Raw genomic sequence first — 18,549 nt, 5'->3', positions numbered from 1 at the left:
CGCAGTTAGGTACTTAGATGTGTCTCGAAATTCGTAACCAAAATGATATATTTACTTATGAAATATATAGAAATTCTTGATAAAAAGGTTCCACGTACACAACTTCTTGTCCTCGCCAAAATTAATTAAATTTTATCAAGTGTGCATGCATTTAAAAATTATTAGGTATGAACGCATCCATGGGTTTACATGTGCACAGACAAAGTAAACGTGTCTGTGGTTTAGTTCGACATATCCTGTCAGTTGTCATGTCATTTTGACATTTAGAAAAAATCTAGGCGGTGTTGGGCTTGCGTGTTTTTGTTGTTGTTGTACCGATTTTCTACTTAATAAAGACTGAAAGCAACATGAATTGCTACTAAATCCACTACAGTATTATATTTATGCCATATTAATTGCATTTCCGCTGCAATTCACGTGAAAAATGGGGTTATTATCAGACCCGGAGTATGGGTCGGCCCAGTGGGTACGAGTGCTTCGGAAAATCCATGGTCTTTTGAGTGTTTTGTTTTACATTGGAGCCATAGTATGGTTTGTTATGTTGGGCAACAAGACATTCAACAATGAGACATACTTCTCGGAGAATGCTCTGCTTCCGGGGCTGGTCACCAATGAGTTTAATGGGGAGCCGGCGGCTAAGCAGTTTTTCAATGAATTCAACGAAGAACTGAAGGTAAGCTATGCATACTAGTATTATTTGGGTCCCGCCTTGATAAAGACACTCTGACCCATAGTAATAACTACAATATTTATGATTATAATGTATGATTTTGCTGTTGTAAAGTGTAACTATAATGAAAATGTTAATGAGTTTTGCAGCTTATTCTTTTTCACTTAAATTACTGAATTTTGAATTTTGCGTTGGAAAAAATATTAAAGAACAATTTGACTTTTAATTTCCTAGTCAATTTGTAGCGTCTATAAATCATTGGTGCACTTCAAAACTTTTTGTCCTGCAAAGTGGCCCTAAGCACAACATCTGAATTAAGCCACGAAATATAAATTTCAGGACAAATATGAGGACACAGATGTGATGCCAGTTCCATGGCTTGTGGCCAAGATGTCACAACTGCACCTGGAGGTCTACACTCACAACTTCACACTCAACTATCCTCTGGGTGAAGGGAGAGTAAGTTAAATACCTACTTCTTCTTGGTTCATCAGTGGCAAATGTATGAGCTGTGGGCTTACCACCACCGAACATTAACAATTAACAATCCAGCTGTGTTGCTAGCTTGTCATTACCATAACAAACATGTAACCATATGATAATTTTTTTTTTTTTTTTGTTCCTTGATTGTTCTAACATGCGATCAGTCGTTGGACCATAAGCAGTTCTTATGAGCGGTAGAGTGACTTGCAGAACTGGCCTCTCCATTGATAGGCTGTCCTTCATTAAAATTTATTCAGTTTTATTCAACTTAATAATTGTCCCAGATGTGGCTTCGTTTAAGGCGACGGGTCATTTCTGTCTGTGTAAGACATCGCGCCAGCTCATTTTCATGATTTGTTACCCTGTCTCTGTAGGCTTTTGTGAGATGCTTAACTTCCTCTTTCACAGTAGGTATTTCTAGGTAAGCATGTATTTCATCAGTTTTTGTAAACCATGGAGCTCTTGCTATGGTCCTCAGTGCATTATTTTGGAATCTTTGCAGTATTTCAATGTTGCTGTTTTTTGCCGTACCCCACAACTGTATACCATAAGTCCAGACGGGTTTTAAAATGGATTTGTAAATAAGCATTTTGTTGTTTAGTGACAGTCTTGACTGCGGCCGAGCAGCCATTGGAGTGATCTAAAACGGTAGTTCAGCTCATCACGTTTTTTCTGGATGTGCTTTTTCCAAGTTTGGCTCCGGTCAAGGTGAAACCCTAGGTACTTCACTGTATCTTTATGTGGTAATCGCTCATTCCCAAATTTGACCTCCGGACAATCTTTCCTTCTTAGGGTGAAAGTGATATGATTGGATTTTGCTGCACTAGCCTTGATCTTCCAACACTTCATCCAATCATGTATCTTGTTGAGGTGTGTTTGCAAGGTCGCTGATGCTTGCTCTGGACTATCACTTGAAGCAAGTACAGCAGTATTGTCTGCAAATGTTGCAGTCATTACTGTTTCTGACACAGGAACATCACTGGTATAAATAATATACAATGTCGGCCCAAGCACTGATCCTTGCGGTACCCCCGCTTGTATATAGTAATATCATACATGTCGGAAACAGAGTCGTTTATTTTCACATAAAATGACCTATTTTCAATGTATGATTTCAGGAGTAGGAACATGTTATGAGGTAGGGTCTTCTTTATTTTATAGAGTAGGCCATTATGCCAGACTTTATCAAACGCCTGTTGTACATCCAGAAATACTCCACAGCAATAAAGCTTTTTTTCCAGGGCGTTTCTCACTTTTTCACAAACTCTGTGTACTTGTTCCACTGTCGAATGATTGCTTCTGAATCCGAATTGATGTTCTGGGATTAGTTTCTTCTCTGCCATACAAGCTTTTAGCCGCACAGAAAGTACTTTCTCGAAGACTTTTGAGAGCACTGGTAACAGACTGATTGGTCGGTAGGAAGACGTAAGATGTGGGGGTTTTCCCGCTTTGAGCACCATTGTTATTTGGGACACTTTCCAGATGTTCGGAAAATACCCGGTTCTCAGTATGCTATTGAAGATAATTGTTATGAGAGTTATGACTTTCTTTGGTAGTTGTCTTAGTACTTCAGCGGTTATAAGGTCAAAACCTGGAGCCTTCTTTAAAGGATTGACCAGTCAGATGAGCGGTCAGTCCCTGAATGCCTAACTGCAACAAGTCAAATTTGCAACAAATATAATTATGAGAAATCAGCAGCTAAAAGAACTTTGCATAGTAAATTGCAAATATTTTTGTTTTAATCATAAATTTCACATACATTATATTACCAGGCCTAACCTAAACCACTAATCACAATCCACATCTGCATTTCAGGTGTACACGGGCACAAATGTGTACGGCATATTGAGAGCTCCGCGCACATCGTCCCTGGAGGCTCTAGTAGTGTCCGCTCCATACCGCCCCCCGTCCAGCCATCAGAAGAGCACGGCCGCTGGCATAGCATTGATGTTAGCCTTTGCACAGTTTGCTAGACGTAAGTTTGTGTGCTTATGATGGTATGGTGATTTATGTTAGATGGGGCATTTGAGGAAAGACTTTACAATCTTCTTCTCAATAGTGTGCCAGTGACAAATCTAGGGCTAGATTAGGGTTTGTTGTCATGATAAAAGGATTCTCCAGACAGATTTTTTTTTTGTTAGATGTCCACTGCCTATTTTATGGTTTTATGGTGTTTGCAGTGACTCCTTTTGTCCACCCCAAGTGATTTATGTTAGATGGGGGTGAAGTAGAAAGTTTTAATTCCTGCCAAAACCTCAACACATTATTAATTTGTCATTAAATTAAAAAAACTTCTTATTTTGCAGCACAAAAATACTGGGCAAAAGACATAATATTCCTAGTCACGGAGCACGAACAACTAGGCATGCAGGCGTGGTTAGAAGCATACCACGGCATCCAGAGTGACGCAGAGACGTTCTACACCAGCCTCGGATCTTTCTGGAAGCCGAACCCATTCCTTGATTTGAGTACCTTCGGGACGCTGACTAAGGCTGACCATGAGAAGTGTCTGAACCCTGGAAGGTTGAAAGGCAGATCTGGATCTATACAGGCTGCTATTAATTTGGAGTTTGATGTACCGAAGATTAGTAAGTTTATAATTTTTTTACTCTTACTTGTGTACCTGGAGTAGATTAAAATATCGTAGGTAGTGAAATGTTGTTGATGCAAAGAAACTGATTTGTTTCAATTTATGTCATCACAACCCATAACATGCCCAATTCAATTCCAATGAATGAGGGATTTAGGCCTAGTCCACCAATTTTCCGTCCTAGATGAGAGCGAAATTTTACGTTAGATATTGATTAAATTTTCATGTTAAGTATATACTTACCATGTATTCAGTGATTATTTCCATTGTCTGTCGTAGCGCTAGACACAAACTTACAAACAATCGAACCTCCCTACACTATAGTACTGCACTGCATAATATGCAGCTTGTACAAAATATGTAATCTTCGTTCATTTACAGAGTATGTGGAGGTGAAGATCGAGGGTCTGAACGGGCAGCTGCCCAACCTGGACCTGGTGAACCTGGTGCACAAGCTCTGCGTCAAGTCCGGGGTACACCACTCTTATAAGAACAGGTGAGTTACAGTTATATAAAAATACATAATACAGAATGGTGCAAAAGGGTAAGTAAGTATATTTAGTGAAAAGGTAATTCTGCACAACTTTTGTTCTACTACTTCTGAAAATTCACAAAGTATCTTCATTATTTAAGTCACTTACTCATGTGGCATTGCTGTGTGATAAACTGTAGTGTACAGTATATACAGTGCCCTGTAAACAGGATAGAATCTTAGTAGTGAAATGTAGGAATCAGGTCTTTTTTTAGTAAATGGTTCTAGTGTAACTTGCGTAACTGTTATTTATATTTCAAAAATCTTCTCACAAAAATATTAAGCACTCTCATACAGACATGTCTTCTTGCTCAGACTGAATTTACAATGATTTCACTATCTTAGTACATAATATGATTTTTTTATTTATTAATTTTACAGTTACTCGTGGGTCCGCAGCAGGAACAAGTACGACGAGTGGTGGAACTCTGTTTCCACCATGCTGGGTATGGTGACCACGCAACTGGCTGGCGTGAGTAGACTTTTACTTTATTCTTAAAGGCCATCAGATCAGCTGCCGTTACATAAGTTCGTTATCGACGTAGATTAACATCATTATATAGCGATTCGCCATAAGTTCGGCGCTGTGCTTGGTGGACCGGGCAACGAGTTTATCGACGTTGATAACGAATCCGTGTAGCCTGTTAAACTGAGCATGTTTCATTTATAAATGGATGATGAAGAGATAGTCAAGCAACAGACCAATAGCGTGTACCAATGGCGTCGCGCCGCGCCGTCTTGAGGTGAGCGTCCACCTATCGGTATCGTACTTACGGACCAACCGGATTTTCATATGCTTGTATGGGGAAACGGCGTCTGCAATGCCGATGAAGTGGACGCACTTGTGTGAATTTCTGTACCAAGAATACTGAATGCGATGCGTCCGTTGCGTGCGATGCCGAAAGGTGGACGCATACCTTTGACATATTACACTGGCGCCTATGTCAAAAATATTATTAGAAAATGTGGGGAGATGCTCTGGTAAGTGGTTGTTATAAATTAAATTAAAACAGGCGCTAGGCGTGAGTATAATAGTCGCAAAAAGAGTATTTTAGCGCCTACAAAATCTATTATCGCAAAAACACCACAGATACAAATTATCTTCAAATTTTTGTCTCAACCCTATAAGAACTCCTAACTTTTCCCAGGTACCAAACGGCAACCACGGCCTATTCCACCGCTTCGGCATCGAGGCCGTGACCCTGGAGGGGCGCGGGCCGGGCGACCCCGCCGGCGACCCGCCGCAGGTCAACGCCCTCACGTCGGCCAACTTCTATAGGCTTGGCGCCGCGCTGGAGACCGTGCTGAGGTCGCTGAATAATTTGTTGGAGAGGTTCCATCAGAGTTACTTCTTTTATTTGCTGCCGCAGACGGGGCGATTTGTTTCTATTGGTGAGTTTAATGCCATTTATGTTAAATTAAGCCATTATAATAGAAAAACGGTGACGTTGCCGCAAGAAACTACCAAATGAGTAAGTAACTAAAATAATTCTCACAGTAGGTATCTGAATAAAAAAGGTAATTTCAGACAGTATGTTTCTTGAGGACAGATGCTCAGGTACATCGGAAAATCATGTAATTAAATATGGCGGCCGCTCCATTCATATCAGGTCATTTCAGACGGTATTATCCTTGTTGGAAAGTTGTTCAGTTAGATCAGTAAATCATGTACCTACTATTACAATATATCGCCCTCACGTCGGCCAACTTCTACCGGTTGGGCGCGGCGCTGGAGACCGTGCTGAGGTCGCTGAATAATTTGCTGGAGAGGTTCCATCAGAGTTATTTCTTTTATCTGCTGCCGCAGACGGGGCGGTTTGTTTCTATTGGTGAGCTATGTTGTTTGTTTTATTAGTTATAATAGCGTTTATTGTGTAATGGTAACGATTCCGCAAGAAATTACCAAATGAGTAAGTATTTACCTAAAATAATTCGACCTGTTACATCCCTACACTGTATGTAGAAATGCTGACATCGCTGATCAGCATCCCCGGGCCTGGAAGCCATATTGAGTAGGACCAGTCAGTCGGTAGTAATCATCAGCTCGGGTCGGTCGATTCCATTGCCAATTTCTATTTCCAATTTCCATTTCCAATTTCCAATTTGTGTGATTAATTACCGATTAAATAAATATTCTATTTTTAGATTCATAAAATCTTTTTTTTTAAAAAGCAAATTCAAGGATCCCGTATAATATTTGGTGGCAGCGGTGGGATCCGAAAATCCCTGGTTCACCCGAAAACGCTTTCGAGGACTAAGACGTTTTGTGATTCTCAGTGAAGTGTTAAGTGAAGGAAATTATATTTCCAAGGTACTGTACCTATTATACATACTTACATATTATCTACAAGTGCTATTGTTCCTGACCGGGCACAGAGGACTGTGCCTAGCTATCCCTGTTCCTGTTTACCGCTAAATAAGCGGACATGCAGCCTTCAATATTCGTCGCGGTGGCGCTACTGTGAGTGACTTTACTGTGCAAAAACTATTTCCAGAAACTGAACTCAGAGTTAGGACACTATTTTATTTAAAGTAAGGGATAATTTTAAAATCTGTGCTAGACAAGTATAGAGACGACTTCTTATACTTATTATAATTTGAATTTTCTTTCTACTTTCTGTGTCTCTCTCTAAATTTCACTATGAGTAAAGGGGGAGAGGAAGTTCCCAGCGGGAGTAAAGGTGCACAGGTTCGTGAGGAAAAATTATCGGAAACGGACATGAATGTAGAACTGAATGTCCTATTAAAATTCATTAAGCCCTTCGACGGTAGTAGGGAGAAATTAAACTCATTTATCTTAAACTGCCAAAATGCACATAACTTGGCAACAAAGGCTCAAAAACCTATTCTGTTTAGATACATATTAAGTCAACTAGAAGGAAAAGCTGAGTCCATCTGCTCCATTAAGGAATTTGCTTCATTTGACCAATTCACGGAATTTCTAAAACAGCAGTTTGGCGAGAGGAAACATTATGCCCATCTTCTGTCAGAACTACAAGAATGTAAACAGACTCCATCAGAGTCAGTCAACCAATACGCACTAAAAATCGAGACATGTCTGGCCAAGCTGCTGACCGAAATCAACATTTCCATACCCACTAAACGTAAGACAGAGCTAACAGGCCGTGTTGCTGCCATGGAGGATTTAGCTCTGCACACATTTGTGATAGGTCTACACCCACGACTATCACAAATTGTGAGATGTCGTGACCCAGACTCACTCAACTCAGCTGTTAATTTCGCAGTCGCAGAAGAAAAAATACTACTAAGCCTAAACAAATCGCAGTCACGACCTCAATTCAACAACACTGTGGATAAGCCTAGGTTCACTCCTCGTCGTGATTTTCAGCAGAGATCTTACCAACCTAATTTCCCACAGAACCGTCCTGACTTTTCTAGGGATGTACCTACATGTCGTTACTGCAAGAACCCGGGGCACACTATTGAAAACTGTCGCAAACGACAGTACAATAATAGGAACCAATTCCATGGGTCGTCCTCCCAGGGTCGCCAAAATAACCAATCAGCTTCCCCCTCTGCAGGTCCATCACGTAGGGTTTTTACTATTTCAGATGACCAAGGGGTAGACGAGGTAGACAACCATGATTTAAACGAGTAAAATTTCCCGAAAGGTATCGCTCGGGAAATCGGCCTTTCAATATCAAAGCCGATACCACAAGTCCCACTGTATCCTCTGAATCCACTGTTTCATTACAAAACCACGCTAACAAACAGGGTAACCAGCCCCAAACTCATAGCGTCAACCGTAACGAATTACGGAAACCTCTGAATCAATGTACTGCATCTACTAAATCCACTGTATCCTCTGAATCCACTGTTTCATTACAAAATCACGCTAACAAACAGGGTAACCAGCCCCAAATTCATAGCGTCAACCGTAACGAATTACGGAAACCTCCGAATCGATGTACTACATCTACTAAATCCACTGTATCCTCTGAATCCACTGTTTCATTACAAAATCACGCTAACAAACAGGGTAACCAGCCCCAAACTCATAGCGTCAACCGTAACGAATTACGGCAACCCTTGAATCAACGCACTGTACCTACTAAGTCCACAGTATCCTCTGATTCTAATAACGTCAAATGTTCACCAACCAATACTCCGAATTCTGAAAGATTCAAAATCTATGAAATAAATCATAATGCCGAAAAAAAATTATCACCTTATGTAATGATCGAAACTTCGGTAGCTGACCGACCCCTTTCATTTTTGGTAGACACCGGCGCTGCAATATGCCTTCTTAAATTAAAATCCATGTCTAAAATACCAGATCTGAGTGGAAAAATCGTTGCTCTTAAAGGAATTGACTCGAGTGACACATCAACACGAACACTAGGTTCTTTCAAAATGCAAATAGCACGTTTGACCAATAAAGATTCCACACACGAGTTCCATGTCGTTGAGGACATAAATCTAGATCATGACGGCATTATTGGCAATGATCTTTTGCAAAAACTAGGATGTCAAATCGACTATCTTCATGGATTATTACGCATAGATAATGACATAATCCATCTCCATTTTAATGAACCGATTTATACCATTCCTCCTCGCTCGGAAGCAGTCATTGAATGCACTGTCAGTAACCCCAATGTAAAAGAGGGTGTTATTCTAGATCAACACATCTCTGAATCATTATTAATTGCAAATTGTATCGTGAAGGTAAAAGAAAATAAACGAGTCAATATAACAGTAGTCAATACCGCGGAAACACCTACTGTAATAAATCCTAATTTGAATCTAACCATAGAACCCCTAGACGATGATCATTGTATGACTCAGTATGAAACACTTCCAATTCAAAGTGCCACTTCAAGAACACAGAAAGTTCTCAAACAACTCCGTATTTCTCACCTCAATCATGAAGAAAAGGAAGCTTTACATAACATATGCTCTAACTATTCTGACATTTTCCATTTACCTGATGAGCCACTCTCACATACTACAGCTTGTGAACACAGGATTAGGACAAACACTGACATTCCCATACAGACAAAATCATACAGATTCCCTGAGTGCCACAAAAAAGAAGTTGAAACCCAGATGAACAAAATGCTGGAACAAAATATAATAACTCCATCAAATTCACCCTGGTCGTCACCCATCTGGGTTGTTCCAAAGAAGTTAGACGCTTCAGGACAACGGAAATGGCGAATCGTGATAGACTATAGGAAACTTAACGACATCACGATTGGCGAAACCTATCCCATTCCTCAAATTACAGAAATACTAGATCAGTTAGGCAAGAGTCAATACTTCACAACTCTGGATTTAGCTTCCGGTTTCCATCAGATCCTTGTTTCTCCTGAAGATTCCTCGAAAACAGCCTTTTCAGTACCGCAGGGACATTTCCAATTCACCAGAATGCCCTTCGGGCTCAAGAATGCCCCATCAACTTTCCAAAAATTGATGAATACATGTCTATCTGGCCTCCAAGGCTCTCGCTGCTTCGTTTATCTTGATGACATTGTGGTTTATTCACCAGATCTCCCATCTCATATCCAAAACCTGAAAGCCGTCTTTGAAAGACTCCGAAACTACAATTTAAAACTCCAACCTGATAAGTGTGAGTTTCTCTGCAAAGAAGTTGCTTACCTAGGTCACCTTATAAACAGCGATGGTGTGAAGCCCAATCCTGAAAAATTAAAGGCTGTGGCCGAATTTCCCACTCCGAAATGCGCGAAAGACATAAAAGCCTTTCTAGGTCTCGTCTCATACTATAGACGATTCATTCCAGACTTTTCCAAACTAGCAAAACCGTTGACACTACTCCTGAAAAAAGATACTCCATTTAACTGGAAAAATGAACAGCAACTTTCTTTTGAAAACCTGAAAAACAAACTCATTGAATCCCCAGTCCTAGCTTACCCTGATTTTTCAAAGCCGTTTGTACTTACCTGTGACGCATCTAACTTCGCTGTATCAGCCATCTTGTCTCAAGGTCCTATCGGAAAAGACCGTCCAATCGCTTACGCCTCACGTACCCTAAACAAAGCGGAATGTAACTACAGTGTAACCGAAAAAGAATGTCTGGCCATTGTCTTCGGCACTAAAGCCTTCCGTCCTTATCTCTATGGTCACCGCTTCACCATTGTTACCGACCACAAGCCACTTCAATGGCTATTTAACTGCAAAGACCCAGGATCACGACTAGTTCGATGGCGCCTCAAACTCGAAGAGTTTGATTACGATATTGTGCATAAAAAGGGCAAGATTAACACAAACGCTGATGCACTATCTAGATTCCCAGTAAACCCAATCGAAGGAGAACCTCTACAAAATCCAGATCCAATCTTTCCCGACCTTGATCATGATCTCGACAATCCATTAGATGACCCTCTACTAGAATTACCACCTCATATTCCATTTTCTTTTGATAACCAAGACCTACTTAACCCAATACCTGACCCCATCCCGGAAGTAATACCAACTCCTTTACCAGATCCCGATCACCTTCCATCACCTTCAAATGACCTAACAGAACTAGGTCCATTAGATCTAAGCCCTCGCAGCGAAGATCTTAACCCAAATTTCGAAAACGTTGAAATCCCTTCACCATCACCAACAAGTCCAAATACACAGGGTAACACTAATGATAATGATAATTATTCAAAATTCCTAAAATCAATGGCAAACAAAGAAAAATCGTTCAATACTGTTATACAAGAACACAATGAAAACCTTTTAAAATGCCCCTATAACGTCATCCTAATTCCAACATCAATAGATTTAGATGAGTCAAACCCCTACATTTCCGACATATTACTCAATTCAGAAAATAAAGAACAAATCCTCAACTCAGAAAAAGAACTATTCTCGTTCTTAAAAATCGGATACGAGAACAAAATAGTATACCTTCTATTCACCAAGGTCCATCACTTTGATGAGTCACTATATCCCAACATATACGAAACCATAAAAAGAGTAAAAACCGACCTCACACAGACTATAGGACCAACAGACATAGCAATATCCGACTTCAAGAATCCCTTTGACAAACACTCCCATACTAAAATATACAACATTCTTACATACATCTTTCACGAATCTGGAATAAATGTACATATCTATCTAAACAAAATTATATTTCCCTCATTGAGTGAACGGCCAAAAATCCTCCGAGAAAACCATGACATTCCAATTGCGGGACATTTAGGCTCAACTCGAATGTATCACCGTATCCAAGATCAGTATTACTGGAAGGGAATGAGAAGCGACATAGAAGACTATGTCAAAAAGTGTAAGTCGTGTCAAGAAAACAAAGCTTTACGGAGAACCAATAGAGCCCCTATGGAAATTACAACAACATCCACTGCTCCTTTTCAACGCGTAGCCCTTGACATAGTTGGTCCCCTACCTGAGTCCGGCCCTGCGAAATTAAAATATATCCTTACTCTGCAAGATGATTTAAGCAAGTACTCTGTGGCCTATCCTATTCGCAGCACAACAGCTGAAGAGACCAGTGATTGTCTAATTCACTTTATTTCGCTTTTTGGAATTCCAAAATCCATTCTTACAGACCAAGGGACTAATTTTACGTCTGAATTGTTCAAAACGACCTGTAAATTCCTTAAAATAAAACAGTTATGGTCGTCTCCTTACCACCCGCAAACTCAAGGTGCTCTAGAGCGCAGTCACTCGACATTAAAAGAGTATCTGAAATCATTCATTAAACGATAATCAAGATAATTGGCCTACGTATGTCTATACTGCCATGCTCACATATAACACAACAACACACTCAACAACCAAATTCACCCCTTACGAATTAGTATTCGGGCATAAAGCATTCATTCCAAGTTCCGTTTACGAGAGTGCCACTGGCACTACATATTCAGACTATATCAGAATGCTTCAACATAAACTCAAATACGCCCGCGAAAAAGCCTATGATAATATCCTAAAGTCTAAAGAATCGTCAAAATCCTATTACGACTCCCGTACTCGCACTCCACCTCAGTACAAAGCTGGTGATTATGTTTATCTAAAAAATCACTTGAGAATGAGAAAGGCAATGTCGCCTATTTGGAAAGGACCATATAAAATAATTAAAGTTCATGGTAATCACACAGCCACGCTCCTTATAAACCGACGACATGTGACTCACCATTTTGACCAATTTAAACCGACGTACATAACGCCGTAGCAATTAATTAGTGTAGGTAATATATATAAGTAAAATAAGATAAATAAGTGTAGTTCGTAATTCTAATTAAGATAATAATAATTTTAAGTAATATAATATTCTAATTCTATTCTATTTCAGCGGCGCAATTAAAGCGCATCCGGACTTTGTCCAGCCTCTCTCTTCAAGCCCCGGTATATACTTCGACAGAATAGGAAAACTTAATGTAATCAACGGTCAATTAGATATAGTTAGTTATGTAGATATATTACATATAAACCCACATCTTAATAATCTTAATCAGATTTTAGCTACGACGAAACTCTTGTGTAAACAAGCCAATAACAATCAATGTGACAGTATTCTATCTCCTTTAACAGTCAGATATAATGATATCAAACGAGAATACAATTCTATTTCTCACTTAATCTCAAATCGTCAAAAACGCTCAGCGTGGTTCTCTGCAGTAGGCACAGCATTCAAGCATATTTTCGGCACCCTTGACGAGGACGACGCATTGAAATATAGTTCCGCCATAGACACTATTCAAAAGGATAATAAAAAACTCGCAGAGTTAATGAAACAAAATATTTTAGTTACTACTTCCACGTTAGAATCCTTTAAGAAAAGTATAAATCAGTTGGATAATAATCAAAACCAGATTAGTATTGCCTTAAATCAACTCATAAATCATACTAATAATATTACTAAAATATCGAATATTCTAATCTTAGAAAATAAAGTCAACTCCATACTTACTAATCTCGAGAGCTCACTTCTTACATTGTCATTCCAATTAGAAGATCTAACCAACGCTATCACGTTGTGTAGTCAAAACATTCTGCATCCGTTTATACTAAGTCCGGGCGAGCTGTACCGAGAACTCGTCAACAACGGTAGGCATCTACCTGCTGACACTCGAATTCCTCTCTCTCTTCGCTTAGAAAACATTCATGTTATTATGAGCTTATCTAAAGTTGTGTGTTACTATTATAATGATAAACTTGTGTTTGTACTGCAAATACCTTTAGTTATGAATGAAGAATTTAACTTGTATCATAATTTAGCCTTACCAATTCCACACAATGCACTCAAACCGAACTTGTTTAGTTTAATATTACCTTCATATTCATATACTGCTATTTCTAAGGATAAGTTAAGCTTTTGTAATTTAGATAGTTTAGATAAGTGTAGATCGGTAAACTCTGAGTTCTTTCTGTGCCAAATTCCCACGGTCCTGTCCACGAATGGACACCCTACATGTGAAAGTGAACTGCTAACTAAAACAATCAGTGCTCTCCCTGTACAGTGTCAAACAAAGACGATTTTCGGCGAACTCGATATTTGGAAACCACTAGTGAACAATCAGTGGATCTATGTGCAATCCCAATCGAGTAAGATATCGGTTGACTGTGGTGTTTCGGAAATACGCGAGTTAAAAGTGTTCGGAACAGGTGTTTTACACACCCCGGAAATGTGCACAGTGTATACCAAAAGCACTAGACTTATATCTACAAATAATGTCTTAAATATAAGCATACCTATACCTACTTTTGATTTTAGTATTATAAATGATTCGTGTTGTAAGTTAGATACTAAATCTAATAGTTTAGAAAATAGCGCATCCCCTATTTCCTTACAGGGTATCGATTTGGACGAATTTACCCTTAATAATATTAACGGAAAATTTATTTCAGATTTAAACAAAATTATAGAAGAGAAACCTTTACTCACTAAATACGGGACGCACTATTTAACACTGACTTTCCTAATTTCCCTAATTGTCTTAGGTTATGTAATTTTTAAATTGTCAAAACTTGTTCATAGATTTAAGTCCAATTTTCATGTTTCCTTTTCAAAACCGACTCCAGCTGATGACGTCGTCAGTACAACACAGAGCGTGACTCCTATACCAGAACCTCGATATCGAGAGGTAGTATAATAACCTGAACATTCGGTCATCAGCCCCGAAGTTCAGTCTTCGGCGGGGGGTTGTTACATCCCTACACTGTATGTAGAAATGCTGACATCGCTGATCAGCATCCCCGGGCCTGGAAGCCATATTGAGTAGGACCAGTCAGTCGGTAGTAATCATCAGCTCGGGTCGGTCGATTCCATTGCCAATTTCTATTTCCAATTTCCATTTCCAATTTCCAATTTGTGTGATTAATTACCGATTAAATAAATATTCTATTTTTAGATTCATAAAATCTTTTTTTTTAAAAAGCAAATTCAAGGATCCCGTATAATAGACCGTACAGGATTCCACAGTAGGTATCTAAATATGCGTAGGCGCTCAAAAAAAGCAATGTAATTTTAGATGGTGTTTTTCTTGTAGGAGCTCGATGTTTTTCTTCAAGAAAATACATAGGTACATGCTTACGACTGTAATTTCCGAAGGGGTAGTCACAGGTGACTCACAAGTGAATCAGGAAGTTGTCCAGTTAGAGAGCGGTGGTAGCTCAGTCGGGTGAACGCCCGCTTCTCAATCAAGAGATGCGGGTTCGAATCCCGTCGCTGACATGTACCAATGAGTTCTTTTAACTTAAGTACAATGTATACCATCGCTCTTACGGTGAAGGAAAATATCGTGAGGAAACCTGCATATCTAGATCTAGCACATCTAGATATGTGAACCCACCAACCCGCAGTGGATCAGCGTGGTGGGAAATGGTCCAAGCTTAGGAAGGCAGTTTAGACCTTGGGGATATGCACAAAGGTTCCACTCGAGAGAGCCAGGTGCAGGTACTTACACCCCCACAGAGAATAGAATAGAATAGAATAGATGGTGTTTTTCTTGTAGGAGCTCGATGTTTTTCTTCAAGAAAATACATAGGTACATGCTTACGACTGTAATTTCCGAAGGGGTAGTCACAGGTGACTCACAAGTGAATCAGGAAGTTGTCCAGTTAGATCAGTATATCATGTAATTAAATATGGCGCCCTCACGTCGGTCAACTTCTACCGGCTGGGCGCCGCGCTGGAGACCGTGCTGAGGTCGCTGAATAACCTGCTGGAGAGGTTCCATCAGAGTTATTTCTCTTATTTGTTGCCGCAGACGGGACGGTTTGTTTCTATTGGTAAGTGCTTTGTTTATTTATACTTATGGTAAATTGAAGCCCATTATAGTGTAATGGTGATGATGCGGCAAGAAACTACCAAATGAGTAAGTACCTAAAATAATACGACCATACAAAATTCCACAGTAGGTATCAAAATTGGTATCGGAGGTAAATCTAGACGGTATTTTTCTTGGAAAACTTGTTCAGTTTGATCAATAAATTTGTGTGTTAAATATGACGCCCTCACGTCGGCCAACTTGTACCGGCTGGGCGCGGCGCTGGAGACCGTGCTGCGGTCGCTGAATAACCTGCTGGAGAGGTTCCATCAGTTACTTCTTTTATTTGTTGCCGCAGACGGGGCGATTTGTTTCTATTGGTGAGTTCTGATTTGGGGACCTTTATGTAACTCTTTGGGGAAATAGTTGAGTAAAATAATATCAAGAATGTAGACTGGGTTAGCAAATGGGTATTTTCAAGATTTTTCCATGCAAAATATAGATACAACCTTGTAGCATAATCTGCACTTTTGTTACCTTTTTAAATACTAACTAACGTGAAAGACTGTTTTACGGATCGTCTTCTTAGCCTCTCGGTGACAAACTCTAGATCCCAACGAGGATTTGGTTACAAATCTATTGGCTGTTGATAATATTAGCCAGTCATATCAGTTATAATGACAGTTGGTAACTTCCCAGGGCTCGCTGTACGTATATACGGTACAGCTAGTTATTGATACGAAACTCGGGGAGGCTAAAAGTGCATATTCATCACATTCATCACCCTATGACATCACTTTAGCAGTTTCTTCTTTTCAGGTCAATACATGCCATCTTTATGCCTCATCAGTGCAGCCATGTTGATAAAATCTCTAGCTCTGTGGGTGTCCTTACAAAAAGAAGATAAGACGAACAAAAAAGAAAAGAGTAAAAAAGATGACAAAGCAAAGGTATCAGGAGATGATAGCTCTACAGAGGTGGAAGAAAAAGAAACAAAAGAAAAAAGTGCTGTGTCAAAAGTACCAGGAGCTAAGAAGACAAAAGGAGATGCGCAACGAAAGAAGAGTGAAGAAACATTGAGTGTAGTGAATGTTGGATTGAACTATTTCCTGGTCCATTTACTGGGATATGCCGTCATGAATTCGCCGCTTCTGTTCAGTCAAATTGGTAAAGTTTTATGTTTTATTCCTTTTATTTAAATTACAAATACAACACAGAAGAACATAGAATAAAGGTAAAATTAAAATCTGTAATAACTTGAAATTACCCTACATTAAATTAAGCATCTAGATGACAAACAAAACCTAAATAAACCCTCAACCCATTCATCTATTCCAGGCTCAAAATACTACAACCTACCATCAGAAGTATCCGTATACTACGGCCTAGCCATAACATCGGCAGTCCTCACCCTCTTATCTCCATTCATGATGAGAGTCCTACGCTCGGGGCCCATGCACTATGAGGAGGTGGCCTTAGTCAACATCCTAGTACTGATCGAGTTGGCTACGATATGCCTGAGTGTAGGAATGCATAACTTCTCGCTGGGATTCGTGATGGCAACTCTTTTGGCTCCTGTTGCCCTGGTATCTGGAGTCAATGTGAGGGGTGGTGGGAAAATTAGGTAAGTTTATTTATAAATTACTCGTTTTCCACGCCTTTTAAAGGTTTTCCTGTAAGAATTATGGTATTTAAAGAGTAGCTACCATATTACGAAAAATGAATAAAATATTAACTGAGCCTTTTTAAACAAAAACACTTTTTTACTTATTATGAAAACTATATCCTCCTTTCTAATCAAACCTGCCTTCTATGTAGAAGTTGCTTAGTAAAATTCCATCCTTATAAAATTAACACTACTAATCATTCTCTTCATTTTTTCCAGGTCAATTCTAGTCCAGTTCAAACGCCTCTTATGCATCATATCGCATCCTCTATGCCTAGTCACTTTGGGAATGATAATCTACAGCAAAATGCTATTCCCTGAAGAATCTAACATGCACGTTATAGGAAGGGGCCGGGACGCGGCCATGCAAGCTATTATGTACTCTGTGGTCGACAGTTTGGTAAGTTTTAAAGTTAAATTTTGCTTAAATTACTGTTAAAACTATTTATTTTTAATTGATCTCCCTTAATTATTAATAGTTCGGGTGTCTTAGCCATGTTTCATTAAAATTGGTTCAGCTTTTCGTATATTTTTTGTCTTAAACATTTCGTTATGTATATTATATTTTTACATTAACTCAGTCTTATAAATGCACTGACGTCACATAAGTACTTATAATTATTCAAATCATTATTTATACCTACTTACATGTTATCAAGAATAAATCCCCCGACTTAATTAAACTTAATTTTATAACATCAATTAATTAATTGAAATTGTAATCTCGGTAAACAAACATAGAATGTTATATTTTTAGATCATTTGTTTGTTTCTGTAATAATACTAATAATACCTATAAAGATTTTATTTCGGTTCTTGATTGTTTTTTAAATTATTTTGGACTTGTCATTGAATCATCGTCAGAGAATCTTAAAATTTAAGAGTATGCATTGCTGGGTTATACATATCATATTGCTATAATTATGTACTTAAGTTGTTCCTTTCTTCTTTCCCAGATCTATGGCAACTGGCTGTTCAATGTAGCCACATCACTAGTGCTGCCAACTTGGATCATATTCTGGCAAATCAATTGTAGCAGTGTGGATAAGTAGCTTTAATTATTATATTACATTCCCAAAGACTTCACAATATAAGGTTGGTTTTTATACGAATTGAGGATTTTTATTTTAATGGTAATTTTCACAACACACAACGAGTTAGAGGGTTTTTTTTTCAAAAAAGCTAAGTACACGTAATTTACTCATTATTTGAATGAACTAAGCTAAACGTAATCGTAATTTAGGTAAGTACCTAGTATTTTTTTTTTAGCCAGGCTAGATCAAGTCAAGATCAACTAAGAAATATTTTTTCGTATTTACTCACTATATTCCATAAATATTGTAATACCAATTAGTTCCTCCAGTCAAATCAGTCCCTATCCGTTCTCCTCCCCCCTTC

General features: G+C 39.0%; 1 protein-coding gene across 2 annotated transcripts; it reads left to right on the top strand.

Annotated features, from left to right (window-relative positions):
• The first annotated feature begins 251 nt into the window (after positions 1–251).
• Positions 252–18,263, top strand: LOC105380779 (glycosylphosphatidylinositol anchor attachment 1 protein). 2 transcript variants are annotated; one of them, XM_048628193.1, is made up of 12 exons: positions 252–673; positions 1,010–1,129; positions 2,969–3,128; positions 3,460–3,741; positions 4,125–4,239; positions 4,657–4,747; positions 5,424–5,531; positions 5,969–6,104; positions 16,305–16,652; positions 16,824–17,109; positions 17,371–17,551; positions 18,108–18,263. In XM_048628193.1, the coding sequence occupies exons 1-12, from the start codon at positions 425–427 to the stop codon at positions 18,201–18,203; spliced, it is 2,172 nt and encodes a 723-aa protein (XP_048484150.1). In that variant the 5' UTR covers positions 252–424; the 3' UTR covers positions 18,204–18,263. The 2 variants fall into 2 exon arrangements, with proteins under 2 accessions (XP_048484150.1, XP_048484149.1); XM_048628192.1 differs by lacking the exon at positions 5,969–6,104 and having other exon boundaries at positions 5,424–5,667.
• The last annotated feature ends 286 nt before the right edge of the window (positions 18,264–18,549 follow it).

The sequence above is a fragment of the Plutella xylostella genome, chromosome 20, assembly GCF_932276165.1.
Source record: "Plutella xylostella chromosome 20, ilPluXylo3.1, whole genome shotgun sequence".
NCBI lineage: Eukaryota > Metazoa > Arthropoda > Insecta > Lepidoptera > Plutellidae > Plutella > Plutella xylostella.
This window is presented reverse-complemented; position numbering and strand designations above follow the sequence as displayed.